At 43.3% G+C, this 26,787-nt stretch overlaps 1 protein-coding gene across 1 annotated transcript; it reads left to right on the top strand.

Annotated features, from left to right (window-relative positions):
• Positions 1-749: 749 nt before the first annotated feature.
• SV2B (synaptic vesicle glycoprotein 2B) lies at positions 750-26,787 on the top strand (the record flags this gene model as incomplete). The annotated part of the gene is made up of 12 exons (XM_080626597.1): positions 750-1,266; positions 12,244-12,424; positions 13,053-13,204; positions 15,055-15,188; positions 15,936-16,025; positions 18,149-18,259; positions 19,370-19,458; positions 19,661-19,825; positions 22,446-22,579; positions 23,004-23,204; positions 25,379-25,538; positions 26,604-26,787. The coding sequence occupies 12 exons, from the start codon at positions 750-752 to the stop codon at positions 26,785-26,787; spliced, it is 2,118 nt and encodes a 705-aa protein (XP_080482723.1).

Raw genomic sequence — 26,787 nt, forward strand, 5'->3', positions numbered from 1 at the left:
AGTTGTACGTATCCGGATAGATGGATAGAAATCTATTTATCAACCTGAGAGCTCTGTTCCAGCAGCCCAGCCCCATACTGTTCTGCTTTCCGTAGAAACCAGGACCACATGTGGGAGGCAGGATTTCTGGGAATGAAGAAATTGAGATGACACATTACTTTACACTCTGCTTAGGTTTCCACTTAAGTTGGTCATTTTTAATGCTCTTTTTCATTCTAAGGCTTTGAGTTTTGATGATGCAAAAACATTCCTCAAACACTCTGTTGCCATCTTTTTGTAATAGAAAAGCATGTCTTCAAAATGTTGGGTGTTAAACTCAATGCATGTGTGCTTGCAAAGCTTATTGCTGCCTCACTGCAATTGTTTCTTCTTTCTCAGGACATGACCTTCACCACCACAATGAATCAGGAAAAACCTGTCAAATCCTCCTAGCTCCCGGGCTGTGCAATTTGCTGTTCCTTGCTGTTCACCAGACAGCAGCTCTTCCCACCCAAAGCACAGAAGAAGCCAGCAAGTTACAAATGACAGCTGAAAAGTGAAGCATTATCAAAAGCTGTGTGAGACTCTGTCAAAGAGAAACTTTATATAGTAATTCTCCTTCTGAGTCTGGGAAACTGTGTATCCCATCAGTTCCAAAGAACAGAGAGAAGATATGTTCAAGTAAGCAATACCAGAAATTGCTCAAAGTAATACATATATTAGAGTATCTACACACAGTGATCTACAGCACTTAGAAATTTCCATTCAGAATGGATGATGGATATAGAAACACAAACCTCTATCAAGGGGGCAGAGATGCAAACCAAGTATCAGGTGACTACAGGTACCAGGATGGTAACTATGAAGGGTATGCACCCAATGATGGCTACTACCGTGGTGGGGATGAGCCTGCTCATGAAGAAGATGCCCAGAGTGATGTTACGGAAGGCCATGATGAAGATGATGAGGTCTATGAGGGAGAGTACCAAGGGATTCCACACCCAGATGACGTTAAAGAGAAGCAGAAGAAGCGAGCTCCTGCCATGGCTGATGAATACAGAGACCGTGCTGACCTTATGGCAGAGAGGATGGAGGACGAGGAGCAACTTGCCCACCAGTATGAGAACATCATTGAGGAGTGTGGCCATGGACGCTTCCAGTGGACTCTTTTCTTTGTTTTAGGGTTGGCACTGATGGCAGATGGGGTCGAGGTGTTCGTGGTTGGATTTGTTCTTCCCAGTGCTGAGAAGGATATGTGCTTATCCAGTTCCAACAAAGGGATGCTAGGTAAGTGCCACATGCAAACAGCTCTTCTATGCACTTAACAGTAGCTTGAACATCTTGTAGTGAACAGCTGATTTCAGGATCTTCTGATGCCTCTTGTGTTGCGTTTCATACATAGTCATGGCTGGGTGGATCTGACTCAAGGGGGACTTGCATGTTCCTGAGAAGGCAGCTACTCAAAAGCAGCAGAATTGCACCACATTGAAGCCTACCTTATGAATGTGCTGTGACCCCAGTACTCAACCAGGCAGCTCACAGTCAGCAGGTCCGCAGAGCAAAACTCCCTGGGGTGTTCAGGGACAGATCAGTGAAAGGTTAAAGGTGGCTTTTCCTACTTGAGGATTTTGTGACTCAGATTTCAATGCTTTTACAAACAACATTGTAATGAGAAGTCCACAAAGCAGTACCATCCAAGCATGGCAGTTATAAAAGACACAGGTCTGTTCACTCTAGATCAAACGTTGTGGCTCCTGATGCTGTCCTGCTCTTCAAAGTTTTCCACTTTGCCCAGGTTTCCCTTTTCTTTATCCCAAAGCCCCAAATGACTGATCTGTGCAGTCTGTTCCTTCTGCAGGCTAACTGCTCAGTCAGAGCAGTTTGCTAGTGAGTACTGGATCAGTAGTAGTCAGTCGAGGTTTGTCTTAGGTCTGTGGAAGGTAATTAATGTGCTGAAGCTACTGGCAACACCGTTTTTACATCACCATTAACATCTGCCTGTGGTGAAAATACAAAGGCTTAGTTATTGGGAGTAAAACTGAATGGAAAGGTTTGGATGAACAAATTTTTCCCTTGCACACTGTAAGGCAAAGACAGCAAAGCCTCCCAAATCTCCAAGAATAGGAAAGGATCCAGCATGGCCCATAGTGGGAGCCAGCTGTGCAATAGTACAGCAGTTCTGGAAGGAAAATAAAGTAGCTCTTGGAAAAACCTCTTTAGGAAAGGGAGAGTGTGTCTTGATGGACATGTACTGGGGTTGTGGGGAGATCATCAGGGCCTGTAGTTCATACAGTCTGGCCTAGAAGCCCTGTCTGAAATAAGGTAAATGCTGACTTTGGATTAGACTCTAGCCCTTGACTCAATTGTATTTGCATTGTTTTCATATGACAAAGGTAATAGATAATTATACGCATATAAAGCTCTCACCTTGGTGTACCGAGGTCCTACACACTTTCCTGTTTCTTCTTTTCTCTTTGCACTGGAGGATCAGGATGTTGTTTTCTATAGTTAGCGAGGTTTGGACTGAATTCTGTGCCTTAAAGATTTTACTAACTTTTTTTGGTTCAGAAACCACTTTAAAAACCTAGCTCAAAATATCTCAGGTCAGATGTCTAAAAGCAAACTGTTCACAGTTGAATCCTGGTTTCAAAGGGACTTCCTAATTCACTGGCTCCCTGTGGGACACTGGGCTGGGTGCCTCTTCAGTGATGAGACCTCTGAAAAGCAGGTCATTTATTTTGGTGACTGTATGAAAGCTGAGATCTTCTGAAGCCCTGACCCCATAAATACCTGTCTCTGTAGAGCTCAAGCTCTCTCAAGCACCAGAGTCAGAAAACTTCAAATGTCACAAGAAAATCTCTCTTTGAGGTATTTCTGGCCCAGACACAGGTAAAAATGGACAAGAAATCTCCCCAGTGAGCTCGTTCTGCTTTTCCCAGCCTAGTATTTCCAAGGTGGAAAGCTCAGGGTGTTCTGATAAGCTCTGTAGGAGAAAGGAGTCATTTGGGTCCATATCCAATCCTGGCTCCAGTCTCCCGTGTATCAACCGAGCTAATCTGGAACTGCTATTTAGGGGAAGAACACTCTTTCCACTGCGTTTCCTGCCCACTTTTAAAGACAGCTTGTGAGAATCTGTTTTTTCAGGACAATTTCTTCTGTCCTTAGGTGGTTGTTAAGGGGATCTGCTGTCAAAGCTTGTGTTTGCACTATTTTGTGGCTTAAGTATGAGGAAAAAGAAGAATTTTCCTAAAAACAATAAAAGTTGATTCATCTTAGTTTGAGGCAGAGTGGAAAGCGGGTATTTATGATAGTACTCAGTTGTTATTGATTGGAATTGTACATGAGGCAGGTCTCTGATTCAGGCTGTTTTATTTGTTAAACATGCTTTCTTGTCTGCTGGATATTCCTCTGCTGTAGGTTTCCTCTTGGATCTGAGGTTTGTGAGATGTGAAAATGAATTAAGCATGGTTTAGAAAGCCTTAGATTGCAGCGTGGTGCACTGGTAAGAGTAAAGAATCCCCAAAGGCACGAAAAAGTGAGGGTGTGAGGAGGATGGAGTGGGTATGGGGCTGCCGGAGGGTGTAAAAGGGAAGAGTACAGGCCTCTGGGTCTGGAAAGGGCGAGGAGAGCTTTCTGCCAAACTAAGGGCAGTAGCAGCGAGTGGAGGGTGCTGCAGGTTTGGCAAACAGCAGGGCAGTGCAGGGATACAAGGTCTGGTTACAGACCTGCCTCCAGCACAGCCTGGTGTGCCGAGAACTGCCCCTGCAAGAGGGTTTCATTCCTTTCCTGAGCAGCTTTGGGTACACAGCGTGATAAGGACAGTGAGATATTAGCCTCTGAAGGGAAAGGCTGGGAAAGTGCTATTGATGGAGACAAGAACATAATCTTCCTCAAAACCTTTCCTAGGTTAGCTTCAGCACCCATCCACATGCGACCACAAAAAGGTATCTCCTAACAAAGCTCTGAGCCTCCAACACATGCTCATTTCCCTCTCTGTTTCCACTCGCTCAGCAGTCTATACGTTGTGCTATTGCAAATTTATCTTGCCAATACTCAGGGTTCAGCGACTGGTTGACTTGGTGGCAATCAGAGCTCTTCGCCTGTATTTCTGCCTAATGTGCAGTGATGATCTTGCAAAAGTGTGTCTGCACATAATGGATGGAGGGACTGATCAGAGAAGGCAGAGATTTCCCTCAAATCATCATGAGGTTTTAAGGAAACAGGGTTGTTATCCACACGTGATTACTGCCCCTTTCTTTACCCCATGTACCAGTAAATATGTACAGACAAATTCATCTTTATTCCTAAGTGACTGCTCACCTCAACACATATTTTGCTAAGGAAACCTACTGAGGTTATCCAGGTAGAGTTAAGGTTGTTTCCAGGCAGCTGCTGAGATTTAAACACACAAGAAGGTCTCAGCCATAATAAGAGAGGCCAGGAGGGAAAAAAATGGTAAGTAAGTCAGATAAGTAATCAAACACTTGCAGGAACAGGAAGGAACAAATAAGAGAGCTAAAGTAGATGCCCCCTAAAGACCAATCTAGTAAAATTCAGCTTCTGCTAAGAGGACACTTTGCATCAAATACTCTGTATATTGCCTATTTTCCCTCCCTCAGAAAGCAAGAACGGAAAAATATCAAGCAAATTATGGCCAAATTATACAAAAATTACAAATAAACAGATGCCCACAGTGTTTCATGAAATGTGTGAAATGGATATGACACATCTTAGGAAACGTTTACATGTTGTTCTGAAAATAAACATCTCACCATCAGATGCAAATTAACAGCTATTTCAGCCCTAAATATCTCTAGCGGGACAAAACACGCAATTGGAGTTTTTCTGTTACATGAAATGCTGTTCTGAAGATGATTACAGGGGTATTACAGAAAAAGAGAGAAAAATAAGCATTAACTGTATAGATTTTAACACTTTATTTTCATTAATTTTTACCACTAGTTGTTAAGAATAAGTTTGGTAACTTGTAACGACATTATTTTTTCCATATTCATTGGCTAAGTCTGCTTTGCTGAGCTTTCACCAACAGTAGTCATGCTACTAACAATAAGTGTCTGAAATTTACTGGAAGAGGATGTTCCTTTTCAGTATAATGTCAGAAGCAGAGGGGTTTTTATCAGCTAAGGGTAATCATGTGAAAAGTCATATAATTTGTAATTATTTACTTGCTGAAAGGCACACAGTCTCATTGTTTGGAGAAATAGCATATAAATGTATATCTTCAAGTGCTTTTAATCACCTCTCAGAGGAATAACCATCCTATGACTAAATATCATGTTTACAAGCGTAGAGCATTGAGTTCACAGCAAGTATAAAAGATGGTGCCACAGTGATGTTTTAAACTTCTTCACATCCCGCACATAAAGAACTCAAGGCACAGATAAAGAATCAGCCGTTCCCAGATCCCCAGTTGTGTTATCATCATTTCACAGCTCAATAAACTGAGACAAGAACATTTTTAAGGGCTTTGCCCATAACTGCAAAACAGCCACACCAATGCCGGGAATAAAACGGAGTTTTCAGGCGCACAACTCCCTTTTCCTTTTTATGATTTCATAATAATATTTTAAGGAGAATATCATCTTACAGACTTTTAACCTCACAGTGTTAGATAAAAGTATAGGAAAAAGATCCTATTAGTAATTATGCAGTTAGGTAGCAATTCAAGCTTGGCTGTGTGAGTCAGGTTAAATAGGATGTGTAACTATATCCCTGCTTTTAGTTGTGTGAAGAGGAAGTTTTATTATCAGCTGAGATAAATTCCAGCCTCAGCTTCGGATTGACCTGAATTCACCTGATATTACAGTAAATCCTAATCCCCTTTGCAAAGCTTCATGGATTTTCTCCACTTCTTGAATTTTTCTTTCCTGGAAAAGCACAGACGAGCCCAGCTGTGGCTCCCTTGCTCTACCATGGCTTGTATTGCATCCTCATAGCCACAGACACCCTCCACAGCAACCAGCTAAACCCTGATGAGACCTGCCCATGTCCACATCCCAAGCATTGGGCATTAATTCCTGGTGCAAATTTGTTCTTGGACAGAAACACTCCCAAGGAGCATCATTACCCTAAATAGTAGGGACATCTTAGGGGAAAAAAAGGTGGTCTTGTGATTTGGGATCACCTTGTGCAGATCTCGTATGGGGATGGCTGCATCTCCATTTATATACACTGCAGGAATTTGATCTGACAGGAGCCAGCACGAACAGGTTTGCATTTAACAGCAAAGGGTTTGTTTGGCTTCCTCTGTTGAAAACTTTGATTTAGCAGAGCGGTTGGGTGGGGGGAACCAGATGGTCCCATGGATATTGTAGTGATGGACAAGTCCCGTGGGGGGACTGTGAAGCCGGCTGAATGTAAACAGCCACCCACAGCCTGCTGGCAATGCCGGCTGAAGCGTTGGGCGCGCTTTGCCTCGCCAGTGCTGCGTCAAAGCACGCATGGATTCACGCATCCACCTTTGGCTTCCGTGTGCAGGATCCCCTTGATCTCAGCAGCCGGATTCGCCCGGTGTCCACCCCCAGAGCTCTGAAAATGGAAAGCTGCCTTTCACATGGGTGATCCATTTCTCAGTGGCAGAGTCATCAGCTTTAGATAAAGTCTTTCTGCTTGTACTTAATCAAGAAGGCAAGCGCAACGAGACAGCCCTTTCATTCGATTTCCATTTACAGGGTCATGGGGAAGGCAGTAATAAGCCTACAAGGAAAAGCAGATTAGGAATTTCAGGAAGAAAGGGTAAAAAACCTACTCAGCCCTCAGGTCATTCTCTGCTGATACTGTGCCCTGTTCTGGGATACTCCGGCCATTGCTAGAGCACAAGACAGTCAGGTGTATCACTGGTTTATTCCTCTCCTTATATTACTGATGGACAATCAGATCCTGTGCCTTGCCTCATCCCTCTCCTAAATTGCCCAGACCTGACCCTCTAAATTTTGTTTGTATCAGTAAAGTGCACCCATGTATAACAGATTCTACACCGGTATGTGGGGTTTTGTTCTTATTACAGTTCGAATTGCAAGATATATAAGGTCCTAATCCTTCTCTGTTGTCCAAATGCTTTCCCTCTTTAAAAGCCTTCTGATTTTTACCATAAGGCTGTACTGATAGTAGCCTGGGCTTTGAAAGCACGTAGGGGCTTCACATTCCTGTGGTTACTGGCTCCATGCAGACCTGTTAGCAAAGGTGCGAAAACCTTGCTCCTGGACCCAGGCAGCCTCCTCACCTTCCTGACAGCCCCAGGGACTGTAGGATTAATGCTTCCCATTGAGCTGGGTTCTTTTCTGCTCAGATTTTCCATTTATTCTACAAGTCTTTGTCCTGACATGGAAGGGATTATTTTCAGTTTATTTTTAAGAACTTTAATCCCATTAACTGTCAATGAAAGAAATTCATGCTTGTGATGGAGATTTAGGTAAATCTCGAATGTCTTGTTTTCTTTCCTTATAAGTATAAATTTAATCATACTGAAACAGTAAAATACTAGTGTATTTTAGTATTGTGTAGCACGCACATAGCTGTATACTGTATCCGCCTTTCCTTATTCCTGGAACTTCAGCTTTTAAGTCCACAATTCCAATCTAACATGGAATGCACAACTTCCATTGAGGCTAATAAATTTCTTAGTGTGAAAATCCTGTATGTATTACCTCTTTTCTAATGGGAAGAAGCCCAATCACATATTTTCCTTATAACTTCAATATTGTATGAGTCATAACCTGAAATTTATTCTTAGAATTTCTGCTCTTTGGTTATCTACTGATTTTATGGAAGGCTATTGCAGGCTTTCCCACGGGTATACGTTATACTCCATTACCTGTGGAATACCCTGCAAATAATGGCTTATTCAGAGTTGTCTTTAACATTTCACCTAAGCATTGTATGTGTTAATTTGAAAGCTGAGCCCTTCTAGCACAGCCTAGGCCTGCATGGTTTGAAGCTAAGTTTCTGGTACAAACTGTTGTAGTACTGTTCTATAGAATATTTGGTGGACAAAAGTAACACAGCAAAAGAATACCATTTAGTGACCACTTTTCTTGGTCTAATTCTCCTTAAAACAGAGTTTCTTTGATAGGATTTGGACCTCTTTCAGAGGTAACAACCATCACTGTACTCTCCAAAAGACTGCGTCTACTGCATAGAGGCTGAGTAACTATTCCATTCATCCCTGGGTCCCTGCCACCTTATTGTTAATCCAGGACACATCAATCTGCAAAGCCTGACATTGTTCTGCACCTTGGGTCCCAAGATCCATCAGATGACAGTGTGTTATAGCAGCTGCCCCAACAGCTTTAATGATATTGGCCAGGCCATGCAGTCTTCCCAGAAGTGACCTCTCCATTATAATAATGCATCCTGATGATTTTGTTTCAACCCTGAAGAACACATTTTTATTGCCAGGATCTTTCCCCTCATAAACTGGCCAAGCAGACAGCCTCTGGTCATCCCTCAGGCTTCTCTTACTACAGATTTTCATTGTTTTAAATTTCTAGGGGACAATGCATCCATCCATTGATTTATCACATACAACAGCCAATTAAAGCCACATCCTCTGAGTTCATAACATTAACAGCTCTGCTGTGATTTATGTTGCTCACTGTTTCATAGAATCATAGAATGGTTTGGGTTGGAAAGGACCTTAAGATCACCTAATTCCAACTCCCCTGCCATGGGCAGGGACACCTCACACTGGACCACGTCACCCAGGCTCTGTCCAAGCTGGCCTTGAACACTGCCAGGAATAGAGTATTTACCGCTTTGGTGGCAGCTGTCTTACAGAGATGTAATCTCTCTTCCGTCACAAGTCTGGGCTCCTCAGTCAGAATCTGCAAGGGTTTGCTCACAAAAGCAGCTCCACTTCTTGATGCCCCATTTCAAGCGCTGCCACATTCCATGTGGGTTGAACTGTGCTGTGAGCCACTGTGCTGGCAGTGCTCACTGTCAGATAGGTGGCTGTGATGCACCAGTGAGTACAGGGTGCATCATCACTTCTGTCTGCTGGCTGCAATCAGAGCTGCTCCATTAAATGTAGCTCAGGAGCCAGGGTAAAAGCATTAAGCCTCACAGCGCTGCATTAAAAATCATCCTTCAAAAACATTTTGAACTGACGCAGTTTTTTATCTCCATTGCTTATAATTTGCACTTCAGCAACAACCTGGAGGCCAAAGTTGACAGAGAAAGAGATCCCACATTCTCAATATGTATCTTCATTTTACCGTACATATCTTCTCTGACTGCTGCAGATCAGCATGTGAAACCTTTACACACCTTCACATCACCTCCCCGGGACAGCTTGGGTCAGGAGGGAAGAGCGGAGGGCGTGGGTATTGATTGCGCAGAGCCCCATGCTTCTGGTGGAGGTACAATTGCACTGGCAAAATCCTGTGCTGTGGTTCTGGTACAAAGGCTGTTAAGAGGCAACAACCTTTATTTTGCCTTTGACATACGAAATCCTGCTTTTCCATTTGACATTGTGCGGATAGGAAAAAAAGTAGCATTGTTCATAGAGAGGTGACCTCACCACCCTGCTATGGAACAGGAGTGATTTCAGAAGTCCAAACTTTCCCACTTCTGATTGATGTGAGACAAGCATCCTTCAAATGCTCAGTGGATCTCTGCTGTATAGTTTTAATTTAGTAATGCATTTCCAGTCAAGTGTAGGCATTTGCAATCAAAAGAATGACAGGACTGGCTGCCAAATAACCATTTGCATTAGTCCTTAGCTAGCTTTGGTGCATGGCACAGAACAGTCTTCAACCATCAGAATGATTGCCTTGTTTAGACATCAATGAATTGCAAAAAAATTCATTGTCACCTTCTTTTCCAAGAGATGTGCTTGGCAGAACAGGTTGTGGGGAAGATGCTAGCTCTCAAGAGAAGTCAACACTTGGTTCAAGGGGAGGAACAAGCCTCCAAAGGTTTGGTCTTCAACCATGCCTGAAAAACGTTGCTTTTAGCTGCACTTCTTCAGTCGGTGAATAGGAATGTTTCCCATTAAGGCACTGTATTTACCTGCTCAGCATCCACTGCCTTTAGTAGGGGTCAGGGAAACAGAGACCACTGCTGCTTTTCTTGAGTTATGGTATTTCCTTCAGCCTCTGCTCAGCTGGGTCTTGAACCTAACATGCTCCCAATCTCCAAACATCTCCAAGACTCATTTTTTCCTTCAAGAATTCCCTGCACTGCAAATTCTGCTTTCCAGCAAGCAGGTATTCCTCCATCCTGACATAGTTCAGCTCCTCTGGATCATATCCAGCCATGATCGGGTCCCATCAGGATATCCGCAGCAGGACCATGTAGCATATAGGCATAGACTATCATCGTGTTCATCCTGCCTGTGGTGTCCAAGATGATACAGGAGATTGGGAGCAGCCTCTTGCACCTCTGCTCCTCAGGAAACCACCTTCTTCTGAAGGTGGTGATAGTGACACTGCTCCTACTCTGTGGACCACTAGCTTGCAGGAGATAGCTCTGAGAGATACACAGCTTAGTAGGCAAGGAGCTGCTGATGCACTAACAATATTCTTGGATGTGCTGCCCCAAACCCTTCCTTGTCAACAGCTGTCAGAGCCATTGGAGCATGCAGTAAAGTCCCCTGGTCACTAAGGGTTTTGGTCCTGTCATGCTAAGGCAGAGGCAGCCACAACCATACACAGCAAGCAGACAAAGCATGAAGGGCTTTGTCTTTTGCGCTGGGACTTCAGCAGCATTGATCCACCCGTTGATAGTCTGACTCCTTGTGATCTTGCTTCATCAGGGCTTTTCAGAGGAGCCTTGGAGCCATATGATCCTGCCTGATCCCTTCCATCCTTACATCTTTCCTGGTTCAAAGGAATGAACAAAGGTTTGTTCACAGATGAGGCTAAAACAAAACTCTGAAGCCCAGAGGCCAATAAAGCCTTCAAAGACCTGGTCCATGGGGAGCCAGCTGCTGCACTGATCGATTCCCATTTGTTATTCCTTAACAGCAGTATAAATCATTTCATTCTAGTTGATCAGTATTTCCAACCCTTTGGCACCAATTGCTATCAGATTTTAAATGCTTAATATCTGATACTGTTGTGCTTGCCAGCAAAAGGACCATAACTTGTGATTCTTCCTATTGCTCACTAAAGTTTCTACATCCGAAAAGCAAATAAAATAAATGGGGGGGGGGGGGGGGGGGAAGTATTCCTGGACCTTTGAGCTTTTATTAATTGGCGCTAGTTACACTGGTGTCCACATGAAGGAAAAGGCATAGTGACAGGTAACCCTTCTGATGGCAATGTCAGTAGAAGAGCCAAGGACAACTGCTGTGTTTTCTAGGCCAGAATCATAAGCACATAGTGAGCTGGGTACAGGGAGCCTATTCTTTTCTATTCAGCCTGGCACTAAATGTAGTCTCTGAAATGTTCTTTTGAGGACCCCATAGTAGAAGATCTAATGAAGTCAAGTTAAGAAGAAGAATTCATTTTTCTTAACAACGTCAGAGCAATAACTTTACAGAGCAGACTGTCAAGACAAGCAATAGACTCTCCCTTCTCCTGAAATTCTCAGATCAAGACTGCACTCTCTTCCTTAAGTTGTCTTTTAGGTAAATGCCAGATCTGGCTCAGTAACAAAGGAAGTAGTTGTACTACGCAGGTGAGTCTCAGTAACAGACTGATCCTTTCAGATAAAGCTAGGAAAAACAGAGTGGAAGAGATGATACACTGCAAAGGAAGCATGTGTATGATAGGTAATGTGCAAAGAGAATTAGCTATGCTTTAGCAATCCCTCTGCTCTCACAGCTTTCTGAGCATAAACATCAGCCAGAGAGAGCCCCACATATCCTTAGTCCCATTGTGCTCAGTGGGGTTAGTGGGGTTAAGACACCAGACTTCTGTTGTATCGTTGGTGGCACATAGCTGGGACACGTGCATCCTAAGCTGCTTATGTGTGGCCATTGCTTACGTGCAGGGGATATGTGAGCAGCGAGGCTGGGAAAGAAAGATATGGGTCTAGTCAAATGAGGGTGTACTGGATGAAGCAGTGCAGTAGGAAGTGATGCAAGCTCTTGGACACAAGGTGGGAAAGCTAGGTTCCACCAATGGATAGAGTTTCTGGCATATGAAATAGCTAATTTGAGGGGATACGAGTATCTCCATGTTATTGCATAGTATGGCAGCCCAACATCAGGTACTGTACAGGCACTTTAAAATCTGCTTCTACATTGCATGCCATTTCCACCTGATTACCAAACTCACTGTCTCTCTTTCTCACTTCTAGGCTTGATAGTCTACTTAGGAATGATGGTGGGGGCTGTCATGCTGGGCGGCCTTGCTGACAAACTGGGAAGAAAGCAATGCCTCATCATATCACTTGCAATCAACGCTGCCTTCGCATTCCTCTCCTCCTTCGTCCAGGGATATGGATTCTTCCTCTTCTGCCGCCTTATATCGGGCCTCGGGTGGGTAATTGGTGAATCCATCCCATGTCTTGGAGGAGTCTCATCATGGGTCAGCAGTTTGGACGTATGGGGTGGGAGAAGGAAAGCTGATCAGGAGATGCATCTCTGGTAGCAAGGCGGGATGGCACTGCTGTTTAACACATGTGGTTGTATTACCTCATTCTTGAAATTAAAGCGTTAGTGGTAGGAAAGTTTGCTCATTGGCATTCTTCTGGTACTGTCCAAATTGTGCAGTTGGCGAATCAGAGTGATAAATGCCCACCTCAGTTTACAGTTCTCACTGCCAGGGCCTTCAATGAGGCCCTCAGCAGTTCCCATTGCCTGCCTATATTTTGCCTAAAATGAGTGGTCATACATACGTATAAAATAACACCAGAGAAGATGTCTAGGTGAAGAACACTGGCTTTATATAAACTGTACAGGAAATTCAGCTTTCATAAGAAGGACCTTGTTTATCTTTGATGTCTAAGACCAGTCCAGCCAAAGAGATAGACTAATTTTTCCTAGAAGTCCCACCTATGTGCAGCACATCTGTGCGTGTGACCTTCCCTCTTTACATGTACAGTCCTATCTACAAAGACATTGAAGATGACTCTTATTCTTCCCATGTGCTGTTTTCTCTCCTCAGTATTGGGGGTACCCTCCCCATCGTGTTTTCCTATTTCTCTGAATTCCTATCCCGTGAGAAGAGAGGGGAACACCTGAGCTGGCTTTGCATGTTCTGGATGATTGGTGGCATTTTTGCCTCAGCAATGGCATGGAGCATCATACCACATTACGGTAATTGCTTTGTGCTTTTGATTTTTGACAACACCATATTCCTGCATCATTAAACTACCCCAAAACCCTGCACAGGTAGCATTATTCAGTCATTACACATCCTAGCATAAACAACACTGAAAATAACAGATACTTGAAGTGCACACAAAAGATCTGATAAATAGACTGTAGATTGATTGACTGATGGTAAGGCTGTAAATAGGACTGATGAGGGCTGCTTTGCATCAAAAGCTTCAAATACACCTCTGGAATTATACTGCCAGAGCCTGAGCTCTTAATCTAAATATCAGTGTACCCAGGGAAAACTGGACAGAGATTTTGTTGCAAAAAATCATCCAGTTATCAAGAATAAGTAAATTTAACCAGGGAATTACTGGTTGCTATAAATGATTGCAGTGAGGACAGCACATATTCTTTTCCTTAGCCAAGTGTCAACACTCTCAGGGCTGTATATCTGGCAACACATCTCACCAGCACGTGATGGGCTGGAGTTACATCTGACTTCCCCTAAATGGGTTTAGGAGCAGAATGGGTTCCCTGCCCGGAGCTGGAAGTAGATGGGTATACTATGGAACACATTGGTGCTCTGAGGAACAAACATCTGCGTGTCGTGGTATTCCTTGTAACTCGCATATACCCCAGGAAAACATCATAAGCAAATATCTACTGGAAAAGATTAATTCCCTTGGTATTCAGTGACACCAGCTGTTGGCAAATTCCTGTTTGAGGAAAGTAGGACAGGCGACGAAGACCATGAAGAAAAACACTATCACACACCTATCAAAGCATTTTTACCACTTTTAAAGTACACTCAGCATAAAGAAATGCTCATGCTTCTGTTTGATTTGACAGAGACTGTTGGAACAAACAGGCAAACTTACTGCAGAGCGGTGTCAGGTTGAGAGAGTTCTGTTATCTGCAACTACACTTGCTTTAAAAAGCCCTCACGTATTTCCATTACATTTCTTTTCCAGATGAGTTTTTGGTGCTGTATTTTTATAGCTTCTCTTTTTGATTTCTCATGTTCCACCTACTATTTTGGAACTTGGTGAAATGAGTAGAACACCACGAGACTGATTCAGATGAGACCTCTGCAAAAAACATCGCTCGATGGTTTCCTCAGTATGTGAATAAAAATGCTTATAGAAAAGAACAGAATTAAACATTCCTTCTAAGATTTGAGCCTAGGGAAGATAAAAGGAGCAATGTAAGAATGATGCTGTACTTTATAGTCCTTAGAAGGGAGTAGCTGACCTGGTTAGGTATCAGGAAAAGAGCAGGAGAGCGGGAATCTCAAATGCAGGATTAAGATCTTGAGTCTTCTAAGTTTGAATCCCAGCTCAGGTCTTGTAGGTCTGGAAAAAAACAAACTTGATTTCCTAGCTTGCTTCTGTGAAATGTGAAAGCCATGTGTGATGTAGGAAACAGAAAGGAACTGTCTCTAACGTGCTTCTCACATCAGAGAAGCTTTAACCTTTATAAACTTTTTCTATCATCACTGAGAAGCAATAAATTACGGCCCTGATTCTTCTACCCTTTCCCAGCTTTACTTCCTTACTTCTGCATGGAGCTATCCTTATCACTAGGTGATTTCTAAGCTCAAAGATAAAAGGTTTTTAAAAAGCAGAGCCTAAGCAAGTATGTCCCATTTTCTGTAATGAACACGAACTCAGTTGCTGTTACCTACTGAGCATGCTATTGAACCTCTAAGAGCCATCATTACTAAGAATAGCAAACTTCCAGCCTGTCCCCATGTCATACAGTGCTGTAAAGTTCAGAGCTGCTTTTGGAGAGAAAAACTCAGAATACCTTTGTTGGTATTTTTACTTTTTGGCTTTTTCTATTTCCAGGCTGGGGGTTCAGTATGGGAACCAAGTACCACTTCCACAGCTGGAGAGTCTTTGTGCTTGTCTGCTGTCTGCCCTGTATCGCCTCCTTGGTGGCACTCAAATTCATGCCTGAAAGCCCACGGTTTTTGCTGGAGGTAAGATGATTCATCTGAACATGGCAGTCTGATATCAGCAGAGGATAGCTGGTCCCTAATGCGTCACTCTCTGTCTGTATTTGTTCCATCAAACATGCATAGCACAAGCTCAGAGGCAAAAGGGTCTACACTAGCTCCGCAGATTGCTTAAACCCCAAAGATAACAGACTACGGGGTCAGTCACGATGGTTAGTGGTTTACTGCCACATGTGGCACAGAAAGAAGGTGGCGAGGGCTGGGAATTTTGTAAGTCAAATAAAGGCATTTTGAAAACATCTCACAGAGTTTGGGCACGTAACTAATGAATCCTGGTGGAAAAGCAAAGGGCAGAGTACATTTTACTGAGTAAAACATAAATCTCAGAAATCTTTCGCAAGTATTATTTGTTCCAATTTCATAGATGTGAAATGTGGCAATACCTAGCACAAGTTAACCCTGCAAGTCTTTAGCAGAGGTGTGATTAGAGCCCTAAATCTCCTCATCCATCCCTTTTTCTTTTATCTGGTTTGAAAGCTCTGTTCCTGACTCCTTTCCTGCCTCAGCTGGTTTTAGGGTAACTCATTTCTTCAGCACAGAGAGTCTGCACTCTGTGAATACAAACTGCGCTGTCAGCTCTTTGCCTTAATGCAGTCAGTGCTGTATGTGTGCTTCTCCACTACACTGGACCTCTAGAATTGGTTTCTATGCTTTGACGAATTACAGAGCTGGAAACCCCAACATCTGTTTTCCTTTCTTTGGTGCTTTCAGATAGGTAAACATGATGAAGCCTGGATGATCCTCAAGCAAGTTCATGACACCAACATGCGGGCCAAGGGAGAGCCAGAGAGGGTGTTTACGGTGAGTTTAACAAAACCATCAGTATGTAATAGCTGGGCATATCTTCTTCAGTGCAACACAGAGCCCGTTTATTCCTCCTTAAGTAATCAGAAAAAGGACTTTGAGGTACATTTTATGTTCTTAAAGTTAGATGTCAATCTGGCTTTATCTCAAGAATTAGTCAATCCTGTGAATTGCAGTGAGTACTCTTCATTCCTGGTGTTATTCTATAGCATATAGACCAGTGAATTTCCAATTACACACACAGGTAATTAGTCTGCTTTAAGAGACTAAAACCAAATAAAAGAGAGATTAATCATGTGGGAGATCTGAGTCACTCCTTTCTCCATTCTGGCTTCTAATCAAACTCTGATTAAACTTCACTTACCTTCTAATGAGCTTCTCAAACTCCACCTGCCTCATATCCAATCTTTAACCTCTCCAAGGGAAAGTGGGATGAGTGGCTATTACTCATTAGTCTGCTGCTTGTTGTGAAAAAGGTCACACCACACCAGTGGACTTCGTTAATAGTAAAATCAGGTAAAAGGTCTATGCTGGGGTTAGGTGCAAATTACTGTTATTCAGCTGTAAGCTCCCAGTGAGGCAGCCAGGGAATAGCTTTTGATTTATGCTTTTAGAGATGAGAGGATGTGTGCTCTTAAAGGCTGGAGAAAAGGGGATATGGTTATATGTAAAATGCCTTTTTAAGCAAGGAGAGCAGAGCTCTGTGCTTAAAATGATTGTCTTGAAACAGAGCTCCTCAGGAGTGATCCTTCAAGAAAATTAAAGTTTAAGATCCGCGCATGACAATTGTGTGCAGGTTCAGGTAGGTACTTCATGAGCATGGGTCTTTTTTAGGCTACTGGCCATTTGACTAATATGAGCCTTGATAGCAAAGAGAAAACTTCTCTTTAAATCCCTACTTATCTTTGTTGTAATGCTGAGCTGGGCTGGCCAGTCCTGCTGCATGGTGGGAGGAAAAGAGGACTGAAATTCAAACGCGTATGTATGTGTGTGCCTGTATATATATCTATCTCAAAGTATGGCACTACAACAGCCTGAGCTGAGTAGAATGAAGGAGCAGCTGTACAGCACCCATTAGTGCTCACTACTCCATCCAACAGTGTCATGACTGCTACAGCATGAGCTGATCTCAGTATCACACCTCGAGGTGTGGCGCACCGGCTGACTCAAGATGTACTGACATCCCCTGGCATGGGCAGGCAATCCGTGCGGCTGGTGTAGCACAAACTGTCAGATTCCATGTTTTTCTGATAGGCCAGAAGTTGTCAGTTTGTGGTGAGTCAGCCGGTGCCGGGACAGTTCCCAGATCTGACATTTAAATAGTGCCAGCAGTAGGAAGAGCTGAGCCAAGGCGCTCATTCATACTTGGAGATTTATTCAGTAACTTTTCACCTCCTTCTTGTATTTACTGACAAATCTGGTTTCCCTGAATATGTCCTTCAGTTAAAGTTACTGAGCAAATATTTTTGGGGGTCCTATTTTTAGAGTTTCTTGATCAGTCCAGTTCAGGGGCTCAGCATTGAGAGTTCAGGCTGGTTTAGTGAAGTGAATTGATTGGGTGGTGTGGGCTCGCTTGATGACAGGATGCATTTTCAGATGCTGAGATTCTCATCTACACATTCATTTGTCACATCAGTTCTGCCAGTGGTACTTAAAAGGTGCTGAATGAGAAACATTCCTGCCAGTTGTCTTTAAAAATATCCTGAGGGCACAGTTAGATGCAAATACAAGTGGCTGATCTTGGAGATAACTTTTACTGTAATTGCCTGGTCCTAATATCTAGTGAGAATCTAAGGCATAGAGAAATAATAAGGTAGCACACAGACACATTAGGCAATAAATTGAAGTGGATGTGATGCAAATGTAATGAAAATATTACATGGAAGAAGAGAAAGAAAGGATGGAGGGATAGATGAAAGGAAGGCAGGAGGACTGGCTTATTTCTGTACAAAAATCTCTTGCTGTAATTGAATCAATTAGCTCATTTGTTAGTGATAACATTCAAGGAAAAGATAGTATGGGATATCAGGGGGAATCATTGCCCAAAGGACAGTGGAATTTAAATACACTGAAGATCAATTATAGAAACTTTAGTCCAATTTTTCTTTCCCCTCCCCCAGGTTTCCTATATCAAAACTCCAAAGCAAGTGGATGAATTTATTGAAATCCAGAGCTCAACAGGGACCTGGTACCAGCGGTGGATGGTCAGAATCTCAACTACTTTTAAACAGGTAAAGAGAAGGAAAAACCTCCCACAGGGGCTTTTGAGCTTCTTGAGGCTCCAGTGCCTCATTGCTTCAGGTCATTGTGTCTTGAAACCCCGATTCTCAATCAAGAATATCTCCTGGTGTTTGCAAAGGGCTGTAATCTGATTGCACTTTCAATGCAGATGGGTGCATCTGCAAACTGCCACACTACCAGCCAGGGCCTAAAATGCCCCTGTGAACATCATAGTAGTCCTGCTGTGCAGAGCTTCCAGGACAAGCCCCAGGCATTGACTCTTGTGAGCAGATAAATATTGATTTCCTCTCCCCCAAGCCGAAACGAATTTACCATCCACAGTGGATTCAGAAGAGTGTTTGCACCTTGTTCCTGCTGAGGCTGAGTTTCTAACAAGGTTAAGTTGTCTCTTCAGCTAATTTAACCTGTCACACATGCCATGCTGCTTACATAGGCCCATGCAGAACTTGGTGGAAAATCTTGCTAGATATAGCATAGGAAGATGGACTTAAAGTAAAGGAGAGTCTTTCTTATTTAATAGCAATTGAGGTGCTATACTATTACTATATTTATGTAGCAAGTTAAGAGTATTAGTTGCATCCCGTCATATTCTTGGCAGTATTTTCTGCAATAGGTCAAGATGAGCAGGTTTTGGTCTGCCTCCTGCCCTGCTTGGCTCCATCCTGGTCTGAGTTCATCTTATCCCTCCTTAAGAACCAGCTGCGTTTGGGTTTTTGCTCTTCAGTGAGCTTTGGAGCTTGATTTGAAAGCTCCCGAGACCATGCATGTATTTGAAAAGAGAATGTCAGAGGGTTTGAGAAAAGGCTCACATCCGCATTTATTGATGCAACCTGAGAGAGGCACTGCATCACCCAGCTCAGCCCTAGTCGTGCACTCCAGCTCATCAGAGAGGGTTCAAATCAAGCACCCTGGCACATAGCTGAATAAGTGATCTTTTTATAAGCCATTTATCTTGGTAAATATAATTCTGAACAAACACTGAACATGAGCCACACATCTGAGCCCTTTGTGAGCCTTTTTACTGACATTAGATTTATGATGCACTCAGAAAGAGTCTGCTAGGGTGTCCTTGCAGCTCATTCTTTCTTGTGGATTTGTAGGTCTGGGACAACGTGCTATATTGTTTAACAGCCCAGTACAGGATGAACACACTGATGCTGGCTGTGGTTTGGTTTACAATGGCCTTAAGGTAAGGTACTTATTTAATTCAACATGCTTTTGAGATAAGCTGAGTGTTTAGAGCAGGGAGACACTTTGCTTGGTCCTGTGTCAGAGCTAAGCAAGAGTTTGCATCAGAAATGCATTTGCATTGGGTATTTAACAAGTTTACATGGTATGAAGCAGATCATTGTATCTTGTATCCCTAATGTGTGTCTCCCATCCTACTACAGTTACTATGGCCTTATTGTCTGGTTCCCTGATATGATCCGGTATCTCCAAGAAGAGGCATATGAATCCCGAGTGAAGGTCTTTGATGAGGAAGAAGTGTCGCACTTCACCTTTAATTTCACCCTGGAAAACCAGATCCATAGAAATGGGGAATATAGAAATGATAAGTAAGTGAACAGAACTTGGTTTGATGCATGTGAACTGAAATTCATTTCTAGAATGCTTTTAGATAGATAGATAGATAGATAGATAGATAGATAGATAGATAAATAGAGATAGATAGATAGATAGATAGATAGATAGATAGATAGATAGATAGATTTTTTTTTTCACCACCTTGTAAATCTGTTCTTTTGGACACACAGTCTATACCTGTCAAATCCCAAAGGCAGTTTTCCACAGACCCAATATCCTTTTTATCCTGGTTTTCACACGCTCTGTCTCAGCCACTCCATCTCCAGATCCAAGTGGATGCCTGTGAGGAGTCCTGCTTTCAGCAGCCCTGCCTTGGGAGCAGGGCTCTGGTGCCCCGGCTGCGCTGCGATTGCAGAGATGGCTTCTTTTTCCTTAGCACACACTGACATCTACTGGTTTTCGGTAGCAGAGCTCACCACTTGCAACGAAACTGCTCTCTGCCGTGTTACCGAAACGAAAAGCTATTTTCTCTTGAAGTCCTTGATATGAGTTATCCTGCTCTCCATCCTACAGCCCATTAGTGCGTGCTATGTCATGGCTAGTTGTACTGGTGTGCTTCTCCCACGCCGGCCAGCATCTCCTCACAGAACGAGTGTGTCACCTTCTCTTTTAGTGCTCTGAAGTCAGTGAAGTTACTCTGGCAGAACAACAGCGTTCTCCTCCCTTTCTTCTGTTTGGTCTGGGCCTATTGGTGTTCTCTTCTGCATCCGGCCTAGACCAAATCACTCTATGTTCCACACCACTATAAATCCTAGTGATTCATCGCAGGCTATTATTACTCTTCTAAATACCAATAAAACGGGTGGGAAAATACCCCTATGTAAACACAGTGGAGATCCCATTGCCCCAGGCTAGATTGGATGTTGCTCCAGCTGCCTTGCACTATGTGAGGAGGTCCCACTGCATGCTCAATGGTACATAAAACATGCATTGCTTTAATCTTCACAGGTGAAACCATACCTCATCATCCAACCAGGTTGTTCGTCTCCTCTCAGAAAGTATTTGTCTCAATTTGCTTGGTATATATCTGATAGACATTGGTGGGGGACCCCAGCATGTGTCCCCATGTCCTTCCAGAGACCTTCCCTGCAGCAGGAGCTGTGTTTGGTTGTGCAAACCTAGCCTTCTATGAGTATACTCCCCTGCCTATCAAGCAACCAAACAAAGTCTAGTAAGAAGCGGATGGTGGTCAAATTCAGGGATTGGGACCCTTACTGTATGCCTGAGGAGGTGCTTAGTTTAACTAACTTTATTGAGAATTAAGGATGTTCAGCATCTTGCAGGATGAAGACAAAACAGTATACATCACTATTCTCCTGCCTTGATCCTCTCCAATTCAAAAACTCAAAACCTGTTGAAACTACACTCCAGTAATACCCAGAGCACATCTCAATCTGATTTATAGCTGTGTTTTCCCTCCAGCCCTTGGCTGTGAGATAAAACTCCATTGAGCACTAGGCCATTGCTACGTGACTCTTTTGAAGATGGACATTAAGAAATCAAACTGCAGGAAAAGGGGCAAAAAACAGCCTTTGGGAGTAAATACATCACTGGCTATTACTGAGCAAATGCAGAACACCTTAAGTTTTGCTGTAACCTCTAAGACCTTCTACATAGAGCAAAAGACTTGAACAGCCTTCTCGTGGTACTCTGTGCATTAATAATATTTGTTAGTAGCTTCAGTTAAGAAACCCTGCAGTGCTCATTTACTGGTGTAAACAGCCATCATGCTACACTGCGTTGTAAGTGCTCAATTCAATTAGGTTTCTGGGTATATGTTAGAAGGTGACAGGTATATGTTGTTTAGTGACAGTTGTGGCCTCTTTAACTACAGCAATAATGGTTGTTCTTAATAGCTCTTTACATCTTCCGCACATGCCTGTGCATTAACTAATACATCTTCTCAGTGTCCCTGCAGAGTTTCACAGGTAAATCAATATTGTGTCATCCTTCAGGCAGGCAGGTTAGACATGTCAAGCTTCCCATCAGAGGAGAAATCAATCACCTGTCACAGTTGATTATTTTTGGTGTAATCTGTTTTCCTTACACGATAAGCAGTAGTGCTCAAACAGAGATGGTTACAAGCAGAACTCAGATAATCTTCCCACTCTCTAGAAACACTTTTTGCTTAAAAATCACTTCAAGCTTAAACAACTGTCAGAAGCCTTTCACTGAAGGGCTTAATGAGCTCCTGACAGTGCCTGGTTTTATTTATGCTGGAGGAAGGGGCAGAATAAAGAAAGCAGCAAGGTCAGCTCACAAAGAGAATGCCATACACTGAGTGAAATATGTCTTCTTCAGATGGACTTGCACTGAATGTGAGAGGTTTTCTGTCCACTCAGCCCTAGAAGCACGTTAAAGGTCCATTTCTCTTTAGAAAAAAAGAAACCCTTTTCAAACCCTTTTCTCTTACTAAAATACAAAATACGTAGGTATGGAGTTGCAAGGACAGTTACACATTCAAGCAGCACCTCTCCTGTAAACAACCCTAGAAACTGCCATTATGCTCTGTCTTTTCAAACAGCCCTCACAAGCTGTACAGTGTAGAAAATATCTTAAAGCACAGAGTGAAGTTCTGTTTCTTGCTCACAGATTTATTGGCATGAAGTTCAAGGAAGTGAGATTTGAGCATTCATTATTTGAGGACTGCTACTTTGAAGATGTGACATCCAGCGAAACCTTCTTTGAAAACTGCACCATCATCTCTACTGTCTTTTATAATACTGGTAATGGGATTCCTGCTGTGATCTCCTCTCCATTCCTAGTAGTCAGGCACTGTTTTATCAGATTCTAGGAAAAAGGATGATAGGGATCTGTGTGTTTGTGTGCGTGCTGGGTAATGAGAGTGATGATGGAAAAAAGAGGGTGATGTATTTGGAAGGAGTTTTCAGGTTGCTCCACTGGTGTTTTTAACCACATGGCTTCTGGCATCATTGGCTGCTGCACCAGAAATTTGAAAGACTGGGCTCAGACTTTGGTAGGTTAAAGTAATGGCAAAATGCTGAGCACTTTGGCAGCTCAATTGAACAAATACAGCTTAAAATACAACTCTAGCCAACCTGTGTTTGATGATCATAAGCAGTGTAGCATTTATTAATCTATCCTGAGATCAGTCAAGCAGGATTAAGACTTTGCCTCTTTCCCTCACAGATCTCTATGAACACAAATTCATCAACTGCAGGTTCATAAACAGCACGTTTCTTAAGAAGAAGGAAGGCTGCCACCTGGACTTCGAGGAAGACAATGATTTCCTGATCTACCTGGTCAGCTTCCTGGGCAGCCTGTCTGTGCTGCCAGGCAACATCATCTCTGCTTTACTCATGGACAAAATAGGGAGGATAAAGATGATCGGTGAGTGGGGATGGTGGGTGCATGGAGCAGGTCATGACTCTGCAAAGAGCCAAGGTTATTGTGAAGGTCTCGCTAGATCTGCACACACTGATGCAAGCAGAGATGGCTCAGGTGAGGATGACTTCTTCTCCTATCAAATACAGTAGAAGGGTCAAAAGGCTTGAGAGTGAGGCAAGGGATCTACTCTCCTCACCCTGCTTTTCTGTGTATCTGTGACATCCTCCTTTTTTATGTTAGCTTTTATGTCAAAGCCTGTATGTTTATCCAGTGCACAGTGCAACAGGGTCAGAACTGAAGCAGGACCCCTTGGTGTTGTTGAGTTGATGCTGACAACCATAGCACCCTGTATAAATAAGCCCTTTGCTCGTAGCAATGAATATTCACAAAGATTATTTAATGTGGCTGCTTGACAGCCCAGCAGTTCCCTCTTTTGGTTTTCTGATTTTCAAATGATTTTACAAACAGCTTCAGAGAGCGTATGTTAGATTAAGTGGCCGTGTCGCAGTCAATCCCTTTAGCATTATGGGAATAAGTTATCACCTTTATCAACTTTATGATTACTTCGGGAATTTCTGGTGTTGCTTCCCCCAGGGTTCAGACCTTGCTCTCCAGGTACTATGGAAATCATGCCTTGAGGGACAGCCAAGTCAGTTTAATAAAATCAGTGATGTAGCTCAGGGGTAAGGAATGAATCCCTTTCTTGAGCTCACCTCTCTTCAAAGAACGGGGTGAAGTTTAGTTAGCCTAGCCTCACCATCAGACAGGCTAAGGTAAGAACGATGACCCCACTGGTGTGTCAGGAAGGTATCCTGAGCATTCATGTAGTGAATTTGTAGTGACCCTAACAAACCAGAGGGTCTATGGGAAATAAAGCAAGCTGAATGAGAATCAGATTGCCCACCCTGCAAACATGTCAGCATTTCAGCACTTTAATCTGGCACTGAGCTGACAGCTGGAATCCTAAATGCTTATTTCTCCTGCAGAATGAAATGTACTCGGCAAAAAATTAGTAATGACACACTGAAATGTTTCACTATGGAATTTTCAATTGAAACAGCCTTTTGGCATCTCACCCATATCACCCTGTTGAACATAGTATTTCTGGTCAGCTTAACATGAACACTGAGTTTTCTTTTGCATTATGTGCCTTGCTGGGACTTCAGTTTTAACATGTTGCACTAAATCCTCTCCTGTGCCAAACAGCAGATCTCCTGGTGCCCACATGGTGACCCTCATGCAGCACTGCAAAGTGGGGGATGTAGTTTGGCCAGGTACCATGGAGAAGTGGGTATGAAGTCCTGCACTGCAGCATTTCATAGGCAGAGCACCGCAGCGGGCAAGATGCGACATCATGTCCAAAATGAAGCATTTCAGTGCCAGTTCAGCATCCAAATAATTTTGGATGATGCCAAATGGATTCCAAAAACCCCAAACAAACAAATTGTTTGGTTTCCTGATTGTAAATGGAGACATTTCAGCAACATCAGAAATTTCCAGTAAAAGATACTTCAACTCAGCAAAAATTGCATCTTTCAGGTGGAAATTCCCAACAGGGTAGTAGGCAGGGAGGCAGCTTATCCATCTTTCTGAATCTCAACTGTGCCTAACTGAGCATGAACTCTGCCACTTTCTCCCTCAGTGGTATTCATAAAATTATGGCTCCTGTGCAAATGTGCCATGAAATCTAATGATGTTCTGATAATTAAAAGAGACCTCAAGTATTTAATACAATTGACTGTAAATTATCCTAATTGGGACTAGAAATGTATCAAGTGATTTCAGTAAGATATGAAATGCACAAGTTCTTCACTCAAAACTCATGCTGAAAAACCTTCACAGTGATTCTTCCTCCCCGTTGACTTGCCTGTGCTCTTCTTGGGCCCATCTGGAAGCTTGAGATGCTGGAAACCTGCCTGGAAAAAGCCTGTCTTCAGAGTCTCCATAGAGCAGACTATCAGCAAAATCAGATGGTCATTGAGAACATTTTCAGGCTGTTTTCCAGCATCAGAGAATGATAGATAGGCAGCATCAAGGTATTTTCAGATTCTTGAGGATTTAATTCATTCTGGGATGAAACACCATCATGTGAAAGCCATCGTTATCAACAAATATGTTTGCTCAGCTGTGGACAGGGGAAACCAGTGCCAACATTCTTCTCTCGGTTGCCCCCATAGGTGGCTCAATGTTGATCTCGGCAGTGTGCTGCTTCTTCCTCTTCTTCGGCAACAGCGAGTCAGCAATGATCGGCTGGCAGTGCCTCTTCTGTGGGGCCAGCATTGCTGCCTGGAATGCCCTGGATGTGATCACTGTGGAGCTCTACCCCACTGACAAAAGGTGCTCAGAATATTGCTCCTTTTAGTCTCCATCCTCTGGATTTGTCGTTTTAGTGCACACAGAATCATTAGGGTTAGAAGGGACCTCTAGCGATCATCTAGTCCAACACCTCTACCAAGGAAAGTCACCTAGAGCAGGTTACACAGGAACACATCCAGGAACGTTTTGAGTGTCTCGAGAGAGGGGGCACTCCATGAAAAAGCCACTCTAGATACATGTAGATGGAGAAGGTGAATTTTTTTATTCATCTTCACCAGTCCTTAAGGGTTGGGTAGTTCTGCAGCTCTCCTGGATCTGCACAGACATTCACAAGCATAATTCTGCATGCATGGTGGCTTGTGCACAGGAAGTCCTGTGGCTGTATGGAAATTATAGGCAGATAAACTACAGAGTCTGTCATTTCCATGGATGTTTGTGAAGGTTTGGCCTTTCAAATGCATCTTCCAGCCTCTTGTCATAGCGCATCGCTGTGACAGCCTCCCCCTCCTCAACTTGGAGACAACTTTGTGCAAAGATTGGCTTGAGAGACGGGGCAGCACAGGAAACTTTGGGAGATTGTGCTGCAGATTATATCTTTCCTCACAACATCATTATAAGCCTTTTCTGCCTTTTCCAGGCTGCTGGGGGAAGCCTGAAGGGGAGGAGAAAGACTGTGCTTTGAAGGCACAAGCTTTTGGGTGAAGCAGGATTTGGAGGAGAGCTGTGCTTGGTTCCCTGGTGACAACCCACACCTGCCAGCACTTGGAAGGGTTTTGACAAATTCTAGAGTAGGTTGTGTCTTGCTGTATATAGACAGGCCAAAGGCTGACATAGTGGGGCACTGCAGAGCTGGGAAGAAGCTAAGATGAAAAAGAGAAACGAATACACACAGACATTCCACTTAATCACACAGACATGCAAAACAGTGATATCTATTTATCCCTTTATTTATTCTGCCTGGCTTTACTTGCTAGAAGCGTAGCCTGGGGAACACAAGAGCATTCACAAAATCACCCATCCAGATCTTCTGTAGTTACACCAAGAACCTTCCTCCTAACCACTGCTCTCTGCTTTTCTTTCCCACAGGGCAACAGCCTTTGGCATCCTCAATGGGCTTTGCAAGTTTGGTGCCATCCTGGGAAACTCAATCTTTGCCTCCTTTGTAGGGATAACCAAGGTGGTTCCCATCCTTCTGGCTTCCTCTGCTCTGGTTGGAGGTGGCCTGCTTGCTTTGCGCCTGCCAGAGACTCGAGAACAGGTCCTGATGTGA

Source organism: Psittacula echo (assembly GCF_963264785.1).
Source record: "Psittacula echo genome assembly, chromosome: 10".
Taxonomy (NCBI): Eukaryota; Metazoa; Chordata; class Aves; order Psittaciformes; family Psittacidae; genus Psittacula; species Psittacula echo.